The sequence below is a fragment of the Tachypleus tridentatus genome, chromosome 3 (assembly GCF_004210375.1).
Source record: "Tachypleus tridentatus isolate NWPU-2018 chromosome 3, ASM421037v1, whole genome shotgun sequence".
In the NCBI taxonomy this organism is placed as follows: domain Eukaryota; kingdom Metazoa; phylum Arthropoda; class Merostomata; order Xiphosura; family Limulidae; genus Tachypleus; species Tachypleus tridentatus.
In genome coordinates, this window is record NC_134827.1 from 51155473 (window position 1) to 51168350 (window position 12878).

General features: G+C 35.1%; 1 protein-coding gene across 1 annotated transcript; it reads left to right on the top strand.

Annotated features, from left to right (window-relative positions):
- Positions 1-3144: 3144 nt before the first annotated feature.
- On the top strand, positions 3145-6600 carry LOC143245853 (tyrosine-protein phosphatase non-receptor type 9-like). The gene is made up of 2 exons (XM_076492108.1): positions 3145-3324; positions 6466-6600. Exons 1-2 carry the CDS (start codon positions 3145-3147, stop codon positions 6535-6537), a joined length of 252 nt encoding a protein of 83 aa, XP_076348223.1. The 3' UTR covers positions 6538-6600.
- The last annotated feature ends 6278 nt before the right edge of the window (positions 6601-12878 follow it).

A 12878-nucleotide genomic window follows, 5' to 3' on the forward strand; every position in this document is an offset into this window, starting at 1 on the left:
TAGTGGAAGAGTCAACCCGTTCACTCAGAAATAATACTGTGAATGAATTTCACAACATTTTCTGTGAGGCTCAAACATTGTGTAGTGAGCTTCAAATTGACATCATAATGCTAAGGCAAGCTAAAAGACAGATGTATCGTGCTAACACAAAACCACTAGCCTTGAGGACTATTTTCGTATTGTTACATTTGTACCATTTGTTGATCACTTTTTTTCACAAATATGTGACCGTCTGTCCAGTGACAAATCTCTCCTTACAAACTTCACGTGTCTACTACCATCAGGATCTACCACAGAACGGTCAGAACCTACAGCACAACAATACGACCAAATTAAATAGAAGGTCAATATATACAAGGCTGACATTGACAGCACTTCACTAGCTGCAGTAGGTGAACTTAGGGTTTGGTACAAATCATTTGCGAACAACAGACCAATAAATGTCATAGATGCATATGCAATGTGTAATGTAGAAATGTTCCCAGTCATTTCTAGACTGTTGAAAGTATTTGTCACGCTGCCTGTGTCAACGAGCTCAGTGGAGCGTTCGTTTTCAACTCTCAGAAGACTCAAAACGTATTCGAGAAATACCACCATTGAAGATCGATTGAATGGCCTGGCCCCATTATACATTCACCGTGATATTAAAGTTGAATCAAACTGTTTTGTATATGTCCTCGCAAGAATGAACAGGCGTTTGATCCTTTCATGGATATTCGATTGTATTTCTCTAGTTTGGACAAAACTTGCTGTATTAAAAGAGTGTTCAGTCAGAAATTTTATTTGACCATTTGTTATGTGTGAAATAATCTGCCATGCAATCACGGATCTTTATGAAACTTCATAGGTGGCAACTGAACTTGTCTAAAGAGTTTGGGTCCATGGGGGGCTAACCGCCGCTTCCCTTGGCTACGCCCCTGCTGGAAACACATTTTACAGATTTCACTTATGAGTAACGTATTTCATTCAGAATAATTTAAACAGTAATAACCTTAGTATGCAAATCATTGCGTTAGTTTACAAATGCAGTGTAATTAAATGTACATTATATCTTTCAGAAGCCTGTCTTATATATATAGGCATGGCCAGGTGGTTAGGGCGCTCGATTTGTAAGCTGAGGGTCGCGGGTTCGAATCCCGTCACACCAAACGTGCTCACCATTTCAGCAGTGGGGCGTTAGTAGTGGTAAAAGAGTAGTCCAAGAATTGGCGGTGAGTGGTGATGACTAGCTACCTTCCCTCCAGTCATATACTGCTAAATTAGAGACGGCTAGCACAGATAGCCCTCGTGTAGCTTTGCGCGAAATCCAAAACAAGTCAAACTTAAATATATGTAAAATTAGCGTATCTTTTTTTGCCCTTGGGTGCAAAGCTACAGAATGCGCTCTCTGTCGAAATTCGATTCTTGAAGTTATGAGCCCCAGACTCATCGCTGAGCCACCAGGGGCAATAGTGTAACATTAGTATGATCGTGATATGTATTTTGTTTGATCAATGGAAGAGTGTTTTCAGTCTTGTATTCTTAAGTAATTACTTATGTTGGTATAGTAACCCAATCAGACTACAGTTCTTTGGTGTGAACGTGGCAAGTGAGTGCTAACCCTAGTTAATAACACTTTATAATCAGTTTTGTTTATTTTCTTACAGTGTAATGAACTGAAAAATTTGTGTTCACTGTCACGTTTTTGTTTCGAATACAGATTTGAGGAACTTAAATAAAAGCATTTTGTTCTTCATGCTATAATTTCAACTCAGTTACGTCAGTCCAAGGTCGTTATGTGTATTTTTGTAAACAGAAAGAAAAATAAACAAATAGGCGTTTTCTTTTGCAATATTTTAGAGACCGAATTATTGAAATGTGTGCAATGTATTTCAAATTGAGCAGTAACGATATTATATGTACTAAATCTATACAAATATAATAGTACTGTCTGTTGTATGTCGATGTAACTACTTCAGAGTGTTTAGCTGGATCTTTACCAAAATTGGTATGAAAGTTCATAAGGTTCGTGCGGGGTAGAAACAAATTTTGAGTTTTGCATTTTGCGATTTTAAGGGCGTTTGTGTGTTTTCACTACTACTTCGCCCCATGTATAAGAATCTTCAATAAATTTGGTGTGATGGTTTTCGATTCATGGAGAGATGCATGCTTGTTTGTTATTAAGCACAAAGCTATACAAAGGGCTTTTGTGTTCTGCTCACCACGGGTATCGAAACCCAATTTCTAGCGGTATAAGTAATCAGGCACACCACTGTACTAACTGAAAGCAAGAGATACATCCAAATTTGTTGTTTCATATTTTGTGTTTTGAAGTTTTATGGGCGCTTTTACATTTACGTATAAAGGAAGCAACGTTTCACGTCCTAAGATAACTTTTCATTAACCATGAATTTACATAACTTTTGTCCAGAGGACGGGTACTCGACCTACTTAAAATATAAGTTAATATTGAAAGTGTTTTTTTGTTAGCAATGAATAATGCCCTGTATTGTTTTGTCTATTTGAATAACAATGAGTTTTAAATTTCGCGCAAAGTTACACGAGGAATATTTGTGCTAGCTGTCCCTGCTTTAGCCATCAAAGGTTACTCTTTATCAAGAAATAGTAGGATTGACCGTCATATTATAACGCCCCAATGCTGAAAAGACGAACGTGTTTGGTATGATGAAGATTCGCCCTGAGATTACGAGTCGAACACACCAACCACCTGGCCATGCCAGACCATTGAATAACGAAACGGAATATACCAAAAACTGTGACTTCACACCAGTAAAAGCGACATCTTAAAGCATTGAATGAGACAATGAAAATTGCTTTTATATTTTATTTTCACAGTGTGTGTGTCTGTGTGTATGTGTTTCTTATAGCAAAGCCACATAGGTATCTGCAGTGTCAACCGACGGGAATCGAGCCCCTGATTTTAGCAGTCCGAAGACTTACCACTGTCCCAGGAGAAGGACTATTTTCAAAGAATAAATACTTTATGATATGTTATTTTAAACCTATAAAACGGAAGTATTAAAAGAAAGGTTATTCCTTTTTACCAATATCCGATGTACCATGAACTTTACCATTTTTAAGGTGTCTGTATTAAACATTAAGGAAAAAAATCTGTCGAACGCTTTAACTTTAGATTATAAGAGAATGTGTTCTTTTTATTACAGTTCCGGAACGGGAAGAACTGGGATTGTGTTAGCCTTAGATATCTGTATGAGAGAGTTTGAAGAATGTCGAACTGTGGACATCCTCCATTGCGTATCCAGACTTAGACAAGATAGAGATGGCGCTGTTCAAACAAAGGAACAATATTTTTTTCTTTATGAAGTATGTGTAGTGTATAGAACTGGTACATGGAGTAAACAGTTTGAAGGTCATAACGAAATGGAGTTGTTTTAACAGACCTCTCACGAGCCAAGGGAAGACATTTTTGTCCAAAAGAAAACCATCCAGTCTTGTGTTTCTTAATTTATATCGACATATTTTGGAAATTTTTATTGGTTAAAAATAAAAAAGAAAGAATTTCCCATACTCTTGGGGCTGCGAAAACTGATTTTTAGTAGTAAGTTGACCATGACATTATGTAACACAATTTTTTTTCCTGGATAGTATATGTTATTTCTTAATTGCTTATGTTGTAAAAGTACAGAAAATGGCCATTATTCCCTTCAAGCTTTGCTTTTGTGGCCTAGATAATGAAATTTAGAAATTAACCTGTTTTCTACGTAAAACGGGCAAATTTGCACATTTTCATTTGCAAAGGTCTGAATAAAACAACATGTGAATCAAGATTTACATGCATTTATACTAAAGCCATATAAAACGTTTAGAAGTGAGTAGTTTTTGAGATTTTCTACTGTAATGTAAATCACTTTCACGTATCAGCCCCCAAATATAGTCTCCCATTATGTTTTGTTAAACGCTCCTTGGTAGCGGCGTTCAAAGTATAGTATATTTTGGTGGAAGCTAGCCTTGCTTCTCTGAGTATGCTCCCATGTTCTTCTTGAATTTATCAAGATGAGTGTCAAGGATATGGACTTTCAGTGACACCCTGCAGCCCATTTTGCCGCAGTTCTTCACCAAAGCCTCAACCAGTTCCACATAATTTACGGCCTTGGATTGCCCAAGAAGCCCCAAACTACTGCGACAAAGCTGCTTCAAGCTTTTTTCTTTCTTACTCAGCTTCTTGGGAATTCTGTGCACTCCAGTATCTTCTTTATTTGTGGTCCATCTAAGGCACCAGCTAAGTCTCGAAGGTACTTAAGACTGCAGACTCCTTATCATGAGCTGTGACAAGTTATTCCATAAGACCCAATCTTATGTGAAATGGTGGGAACAAAACTTTTAGAGATCCACTAATGGCTCACACTCGACATTGTGCCTCTCCACAGAGAAGTTGGTCTGTTGTGGCCAATGCTTCCTATTGTAGTGTCCCTGCTGTCCCAAAGGAAAAGATAACAGGGAAACTTGGTAAAGCCTCCTTGGAGACCCCTCAGGAATGCCACCATTTTGAAGTCTCCGATAACCTCCCAGCCATACTAATCATACTTCAAGACTTCTATCAAAGTCTGTTGTATTCCTCTTGAAGCGCACCGTCTTGATAAATTGGCTACATACACAGCAGAATGTGTCAGGAGAATGTCTGCAGCTTTTGATGCCATCTCTGATAAATCAAATACGTCTGTGTGTTCACTGAAGCAGCTAGAACTTAAATAAAGTGGTAAGTGGTAAGCCCTGTATACATATTACTAAGGAAAGTTCAAGAAAAATTTAAAAGGTTCTCGAAAATTCTTGTAAGTTCTACAACATTCAAGAAATTTCTTGAAAATCTTGTAAGTTTGAGAAAATTCTCTATCAGCTACTCAGCACTGAATCTACCTGGAATGTTCTGAAAAATGGTTAAATTTGTAAATTTCCTTCTCCAAATCACAAAAGCAGAAGTTGAAGAGAAAATAGGTATTTTCCATTTACTTTAGGCATAAGCAATTAGGAAATAATAGTTTCCGGCCAGGAAGAAGAAAAAGGTGAAAATTTTGTTACATAGTGTAATCCGTCAGCACTTGAGCATAACGTCCAAGCACGAGAAGCATGACAGTCTCCAAATGACACACAGAAGTCTTCAGGAACCATTTAGAACCACCTTGGTAGATTCTATGCAGCAAGCCGAGTTAAATATTATACCTGTAGCTACTTTCAAGGTGTTCCTGCCCACTCATCCCACTGCTGACTATCGTAATGCTTCGACCTTCCATACTGAATCGCAGGTTAAATCTTTCGTATCTAAACTGAAAGTTAAACATAAAAGGTAAGAGTAAAAGCATAAAAGGGATGCAGTTGCTTAATTAATTATCTGTGAATTATTGAAATGTACTGAATTATCTTCTATCAGTTACACCTTAATACTGACTGGTATGGAGACTCGAGGATGCTGTATTCCACTTAAAAAATTATAATTTACAGATTGAACTTTTAATATTCAACAAACTATAGAGTGAATACCCTTCTTGGCTACTGAGGGACGTGTTAACATATGTAAATGTATATATATTAAAGTTATTCAATGCATTTCTAGTAGACAAGATACGGATTAATTTATACCAACAGTATATTTTGTCACAACTTGAACAAAAATATTTTATACAAACTTTCACATATACATTGATAATAACAAGTTAGAAATCAGGTAAAGCGTATTTCAAGAGATAATAATACCTCATTACTGAGGTCTAAGTTTTACATTCAAATGTTTTATTCAGAACATTAAACAAGCGTAAGTTTTACGATTACGGATGTTTTAATCTACTTGAAACTTGCGTTTAAGTTTAGTTTTTAAATTTAATTTCGCATTGAACTTAACTTTTTGTTTACTGCTGTCTTGAAATATAGGGTGGTCCTAAAAACTTTCCTGAAAACTAGTCAAAATAATATCTTTAGGGAAATTTACTTACTACAATAAATGTGACAAGCCCACAACGTTTATTATCGAGTTTTTTTTATGTTTCTTAGGAATCAATCAAAAGACAATAAGATATCTTAGATCGACTACTACTTATAATATACATACAATTAAGTTGGGGAGTTATTCAGGCCCTAACGTTTTCGAATCCCCAGTAAATTGCTTCGATTGAAAGTTTTGTTTGTAGTTTAATTCTTTTATGCTGAAGAATACATTATTTGAATATTATTATTGTAATGATGTTTTAAAAAATCCAGTTTAGCCACTGATTAAATATTTTGTTAAAGTAAAATTATTCTGTTCTTCTTCTAGATTAAACTAATAATGCTTCTCCTGTCCTGTTTTTAAACTGATAATGTTTCTCTTGTTCTGTTTTTAAATTACTAATGTTCCTCTTGTTCTGTTTTTAAATTAGTAATGTTTCTCTTGTTCTGTTTCTAAACTAATAATCTTCCTCATGTTCTGTTTTTAAACTAATAATGTTTCTCTTGTTTTGTTTCACTTTCTTTCAGGCTTTAAATGAATATAGCTGCCGATTTGTCAATCAATCGCGTGGATCGTCTATTATGGTTTATAATGTTTAATCTTGACTCCGAGAATATTGGTTTTCCCAAATTTATTTCTCAAACTGAGATGTGCACATAGAATTATAAAACGTGCCGATCGCGCACGATAGGAATTCTTGGAATAAGTTCTATCATCTATTTCTGCAACGAAGCTGAAAATATAAGAAAAGATTCTGAATTACATTGTCATTACGATTTGTAAGGAGTTTACTTTTTTGTGTGAAATATAAAATCGATGTGTCTTGATATATATGTTAAATATTAAATTATGAATTATATATTGCACTTTGATTTAAAGCAATATGTTCTAAACATCATAATAATTGTATGTATATATACATGTGTACATTAATATAATTGTAAATTACTAATATTGAATAACAATCAGATTTTCTTTTCGTATGTGCTTCCATGTTAGTATATACATATATGTATCTATGTACATACCCAATGTTCGGTCCCTCTCAGTCACAGGTGCGTTTTTAATATGCTCGGCATGGCCAGGTGTGTTAAGGCGTTCGACTCGTAATCTGAGGGTCGCGGGTTCGCATCCCCGTAGCACCAAATATGCTCGCCTTTTCGGCCGTGGGGCGTTATAATATTACGCTCAATCCAAATATTCTTAATAAACGAGTAGCCCAAGAGTTGGCGGTGGGTAGTGATGACTAGCTGCCTTCCCTCTAGTCTTAAATGCTAAATTAGGGACGGCTAGCACAGATAGCCCTCGATTAGCTTTGCGCGAAATTCAAAAAACAAAACACAACGTTTTATTAATTTATTATAGTCAGGCTATTCGGTTAAAGTTTTAAATTTTCTAACTTGCACGACATTATAGCAAAATTTCAAGGTTGGGAATTATTACAGCTTCTCAGTTGTAAAGAGGATTAGACTCTCTTAGCACTTCTTCCGATAGCTTCGTCATTTTTTCAATTGAAGAACAAATACTGTATTGTTTTTTTTGTAAGTGCTTTTGATTTCTTATGTACAATACTATTCATTATCTTCGACTAAATCGATATAAAGAATATAAAGAATCGATATAAATGTAATAGAATTCTAACTAAACTACAGCTTGCATAACAACTACTTTTATTGTTTTAATTAATTTAAAACACCTGTTCGTGCAACAGCTTCTATCTTCCCCAAAAAATCATCTTTCAACATGTATATTAAGCAGTGTTACAAAACTATTTATCATTCAGACATCATATGTCATGTAAGCATTATATAACTTGTTTCTCACATTTTAAGAAATGCAATTATTACACCCGTGGTTAGTGGGGTACATTACATTTTTTTATAACGAGACATTCGAATCTGATGGTGTGAATATCTCTAAATATATCGAATGTCGGTGATGATCAAATGGACGGCAAAGTAGAAGTACTGTTACGTATTATAATTTATCTCGGACAAATCTCCGTTATATTATGTTACGCAAGTATGTTTGTTACGCGTCTGTTTGTTTTTAACAAAGCTACCTAATTTAGCAGTGTAAGACTAGAGGGAAGGCAGCTAGTCATCACTACCCACCGCCAACTCTTGGGCTACTCTTTTATTGAAGAATAGTGGGATTGAGCGTAACATAACGCGCCCCACGGCTGAAAGGTCGAGCATGTTTGGCGCGACGGGGATGCGAACCCGCGTCCTCAGATTACGAGCCGCACGCCTTAACACGCTTGGCCATGCCGGGCCGTGTTACGTGTGACGATTTCAAATAGCCGGAAATTTTAATTTTAATTTAGAAGTTAACTGAATTTCGATACATATCAAATTTATGACATTTGTCAACAAGATTAACATACACAGTTTTCTTTCTTAACATAAAATATTTTAACATACAAAACTCAATACAATTTATCATAATGGATATTACAAATAATGATTTATATACAACAGTTTTACAAACTTACAGAGGAGTAGTTGTGATCTCCCCATCCAACCACCCTATAGTATCATAGCCCGCTTTCTGTCACTGCGGGTCCAAAGAAACGCCACTGTGTCACTAGGGGACTGAAAAGCAACTGATCTAGTTGGTCTTAAACAAAACAACTATGAAATGTACATTAGGCTTAATATCGCCAAGTGGTTAAAGCACTCGAATCCTAATGTGTGAATCGGCGGTTCGAATCCCCGTCACACCAAACATGCTTCCCTGTAGCTTTAAACTCCTAAATATCTCAGACGGGTGTATCAATTTGTCGTCACGTGGCTTTGCACGAAATTCAAAACAAACTTATAGACAATACTGAGTTTTATATCGGGCCTGGAAGTGATTACTTTACAGACGATCCAGGTCCGCGATGAACAAATTCATTCTGAGTTGATGTTGTTACACCTCGCTTAAGCCGACTAGCTTGTTAGGTCTCACACTGTTTACAAGCTGACTCTTACCGACAAAAATATTTAATGTACTCGAAGAAATATTAACGACCGAAATTAATTAACTGAGGTTGAATGGTTTGTAATGTTCGAAATAAACAATGCTTATTAATTGGAAAACTACAGAAATTTTAATCACAATTATAGCTTCCGAGGCTTACAGTACGCTGGCTGTAGCTGAATATACGTCTCATGCATCAAATTGAAACACACGTACTTTCCTTTTACTTACTCGAAACAAAATGTTTTAATAATATAATTTATCAATTGAAATATACTAATGAATAAAATTATTTAAAGTTATGTCAATAATATTGTTACATCAGTGGATCGCTAAACACAAGTTTTAGTAATATATACATGTATTGAAAAGTAAATTCAAAAACGAATGAGCATAATGTACCTGAGCGCGGAAGCACATTATGCTAATATAATAATAAGTAAGCAAAGAACAGTTTATAAGCATAAGAAAAGTTTTATTGATGGTGGAACATCTTTACGTTTCTACAGAACTTTGGTCTTTCTTCTTCACAATCGCATCGCATATCTTTGGTAGTTAGTTATTTTAGTTTAAAACGTCTTGAGCCCTAAAGGGGCTTAAATGATAACCAGGAATGATCAGAAACTTTAATCCCCCCGTGTTTTTTGTGGCAAAATAAGACAGTTAAATAAAATGATGTAACAATTCATTACACCAAAACCTAATTTGACCACAAATATTTACTGATTGCACTGCCGAAATACTAAATATGAAAAACAAGAAAAGTGTAAGGGATAGGTAAACAGAGATTCAACTGAAATGAAACTGCTGTTAAAAATACTTTAAAAGCAAGGAATTATCTAATCAATATACTTTAATTATACCTAATTTTAATGAATTACAATGTAAACAGTGTAAAGAAATAACACTGCACTTGGTTCAAATGATAAAATTCACAATAAAAAATGTTGTGAAACACTGGATCTCTTTTAATTGTCCCATTTTCTTACTATGGGGTCCCAGCATGACCAGATGGGTTAAGATGTTAGAATCGTAATTTGAGGGTCGCTGGTTCGAATCCCCGTCGCACCAAACATACTCACGTTTTCAGCCGTGGGACGTTATAATGTGACGGTCAATCCCACTATTCGTTGATAAAAGAGTAGCCCAAGAGTTAGCGGTGGGTGGTGATGACTAGCTGCCTTCCTCTAGTCTTACACTGTTAAATTAGGGACGGCAACAACCATTTCTTTATAATAGAACACAAAAATAAAATACCCTCCAGAAGAAAACAAAGACTTTCACCAGGACTGTAGGTGAGGGTTTGATTATATTTTCATTGTTGTAATTTTAAATGTAGTACCGAGAAGCTAGAGTTCTTAAAACCGTGAGTTTTTCAATAACAGTACAACTTTTAATTGATAAAACAAAAAACACTTACAGTTCGTATCAGTAAATCTTATGAAAATATATGATGTAATAGCTTCCGTTCTACTGTGTGAGTCCGCATACATACCACTGTACTACGGGGGCTCACTCCCTCTTTAATACATCAGAAACCTTTTGACGTATTAACTATTACTACTGTTTGACGAGAGGCCTCATCAACGCCTGAGACGGCACATGTAATGTGACTAAGATAAAACATTTGCTTTCAATTATGCGTTCTTATAATAACCATAACATGAAAAAGTACTGAAATTTTAATATATTAACTGGAAATATCCAGTCTCAGGATATAAGAAATTATATGAACTGATTTCGCAGTTTTGTTAAACTGAAATAAGTTTTCCATAACTTAAAATTTATTATTTTAACTTGCTATTTTCATTTTTCATATAAAAGTTTGTTCTACTGTTACAATGTTCACTACTATACAAACAACGATGTCTAGAGATAAACGTTGTCAAACAGCATGTTTACAAGTGTTTGTGTGTGTGTTTATTATATATTTGTATATTAGTTCCAAGAAAACATTATTTTGGTTTCACAAAAATTAACGTTTTACACAAATATTATAAGTATCTGCTATATTTAACACAAATTTTTTAAGCTATTAAACTTTCTGAATAAAGTCTTATATTTTTTATAAATATTTTAATTCCACTATATGTCTACTTTGTCATTTTTCAGTTTTAAAGTACCAGGGTACCTGTTCCAATAAAGATAATTCAGTATGTGAAAACGTTAAAATACCATGTAGTAACATAAAATTAATTACTAAACCAATCTCGGTTCTCGACTGCCTGTGATTGGTCGGTAGCAATAAGGTTATGCAAACAATGTATTTTATAGGCTGATTCACTGTGAAAATTACCTGCTCCTAATATTATTGTATATGCATTTTTGTCATTCAACGAAATGAAAACCACACAAAACATAAATGAAGTTTACACTTATGTCAATTTTAATTTAATTGTCTGTTTAACAGTCATGTCTTTAAAATAATCAAACCATTGAATATTATGGTAAAATTCAAGCACTTTTCTGTGGCATATAAAATGGAAGCTAAATCAAACATAGTTTAAAATATCAGAACAGAGTAAACAGATATTACAAATATATTTCTTTACCAATCATGTTGCCTATAAAACAAAAATCCGATAAAACTCAAGATAACATTAAAATAAGAGGAACCATTCCATTAGTTGATAACAGATGTAAGAATGGTAGAATCTGATTAGTAGAGTATCCAACAAATTTCACAAATGATTTAAAATTACTTCTATAAAACAACAACAAAAATGTCCATAAGTTTCTTAGTCCACAGTCAGTATCACATATCAAGACATAAATGTTTCAGCTCAATGTTTATAAAAAGGTTCTAATATTGAGTATCGTGTATTATAAACTTATACACCTTGTTTACTTTTCTATAGGCCTAGCATGGTTAAGTGTGTTAAGGCGTTTGACTCGTAATGTGAGGGTCGCGGATTCGAACTCGATCGTACCAAACATTTTCGCCCCGTGGGGACGTTATAATGGCCTCGATCAATCCCACTACTCGTTGGTAAAAATAGTAGCCCAAGAATTGGCGGTGAGTGGTGATGACTAGCTGCCTTCCTTCTAGTCTTACACTGCTAAATTAGGGACGGCTAGTGTAGATAGCCCCGAGTAGCTTTGTGCAAAACTCAAAAACAAACAAACAATCCTTTTCTGTAAATTATAAGTCAGTACTTCTATACAGGGCATAACCAAGGGGGTTTGGGGTTAACCTCCCCATGGACCCAAACTCTATAGACAAGTTCAGTTGCCACCTTTGAAGTTTCATAAAGATCCGTGATTGCATGCCAGATAATTTCACACACAACAAATGGTCAAATGTAAATTTCTCACAGAACACTTTTAATACAGTAAGTTTTTTTCAGAACAAGAGAAATACAATCAAATATCTAGTAAAGTTTCAAACGCCTGTTCGTTCTTTCCAGGACATCTACAACACAGTTTGGTTCAACATTAATATCACGGTGAATGTATAATGAGGCCAGGTCATTCAATCGATCTTCAGTGGTGGTATTTCTCAAATACGTTTTGAGAGTTGAAAACGAACGCTCCACTGAGCTCGTTGACACAGGGAGCGTGACGAATACTTTCAATAGTCTAGAAATGACTGGGAACATTTCTACATTTCACATTGCATATGCATCTATGACATTTTTTGGTCTGTTGTTCGCAAGTGATTTGTACCAAACCCTAAGTTTACCTACTGCAGCTAGTGAAGTTCTGTCAACTTCAGCCTTGTATATATTGACTAACTCTTTAATTTGGTCACATTGTTGTGCTGTAGGTTCTGACCGTTCTGTGGTAGATCCTGATTGTAGTAGACACGTGAAATTTGTAAGGAGAGTTTTGTGATTAGACAGACGGTCACATATATGTAAAAGAAAGTGATCAACAAATGGTACAAATACAACAATACAAAAGTAGTCCTTAAGGCTAGTGGTTTGTGGGTTAGCACGGTACATCTGTATTTTAGCCTGCCTTGGCATTATGATGG

Bases quoted from the DNA above. Each gene is read 5' to 3' on its own strand.
- LOC143245853 (XM_076492108.1), top strand. From the start codon at position 3,145: ATGTGTTCTTTTTATTACAGTTCCGGAACGGGAAGAACTGGGATTGTG. The intron at 3,325-6,465 runs GTATGTGTAGTG...ACTTTCTTTCAG, and splicing joins AATATTTTTTTCTTTATGAA to GCTTTAAATGAATATAGCTG.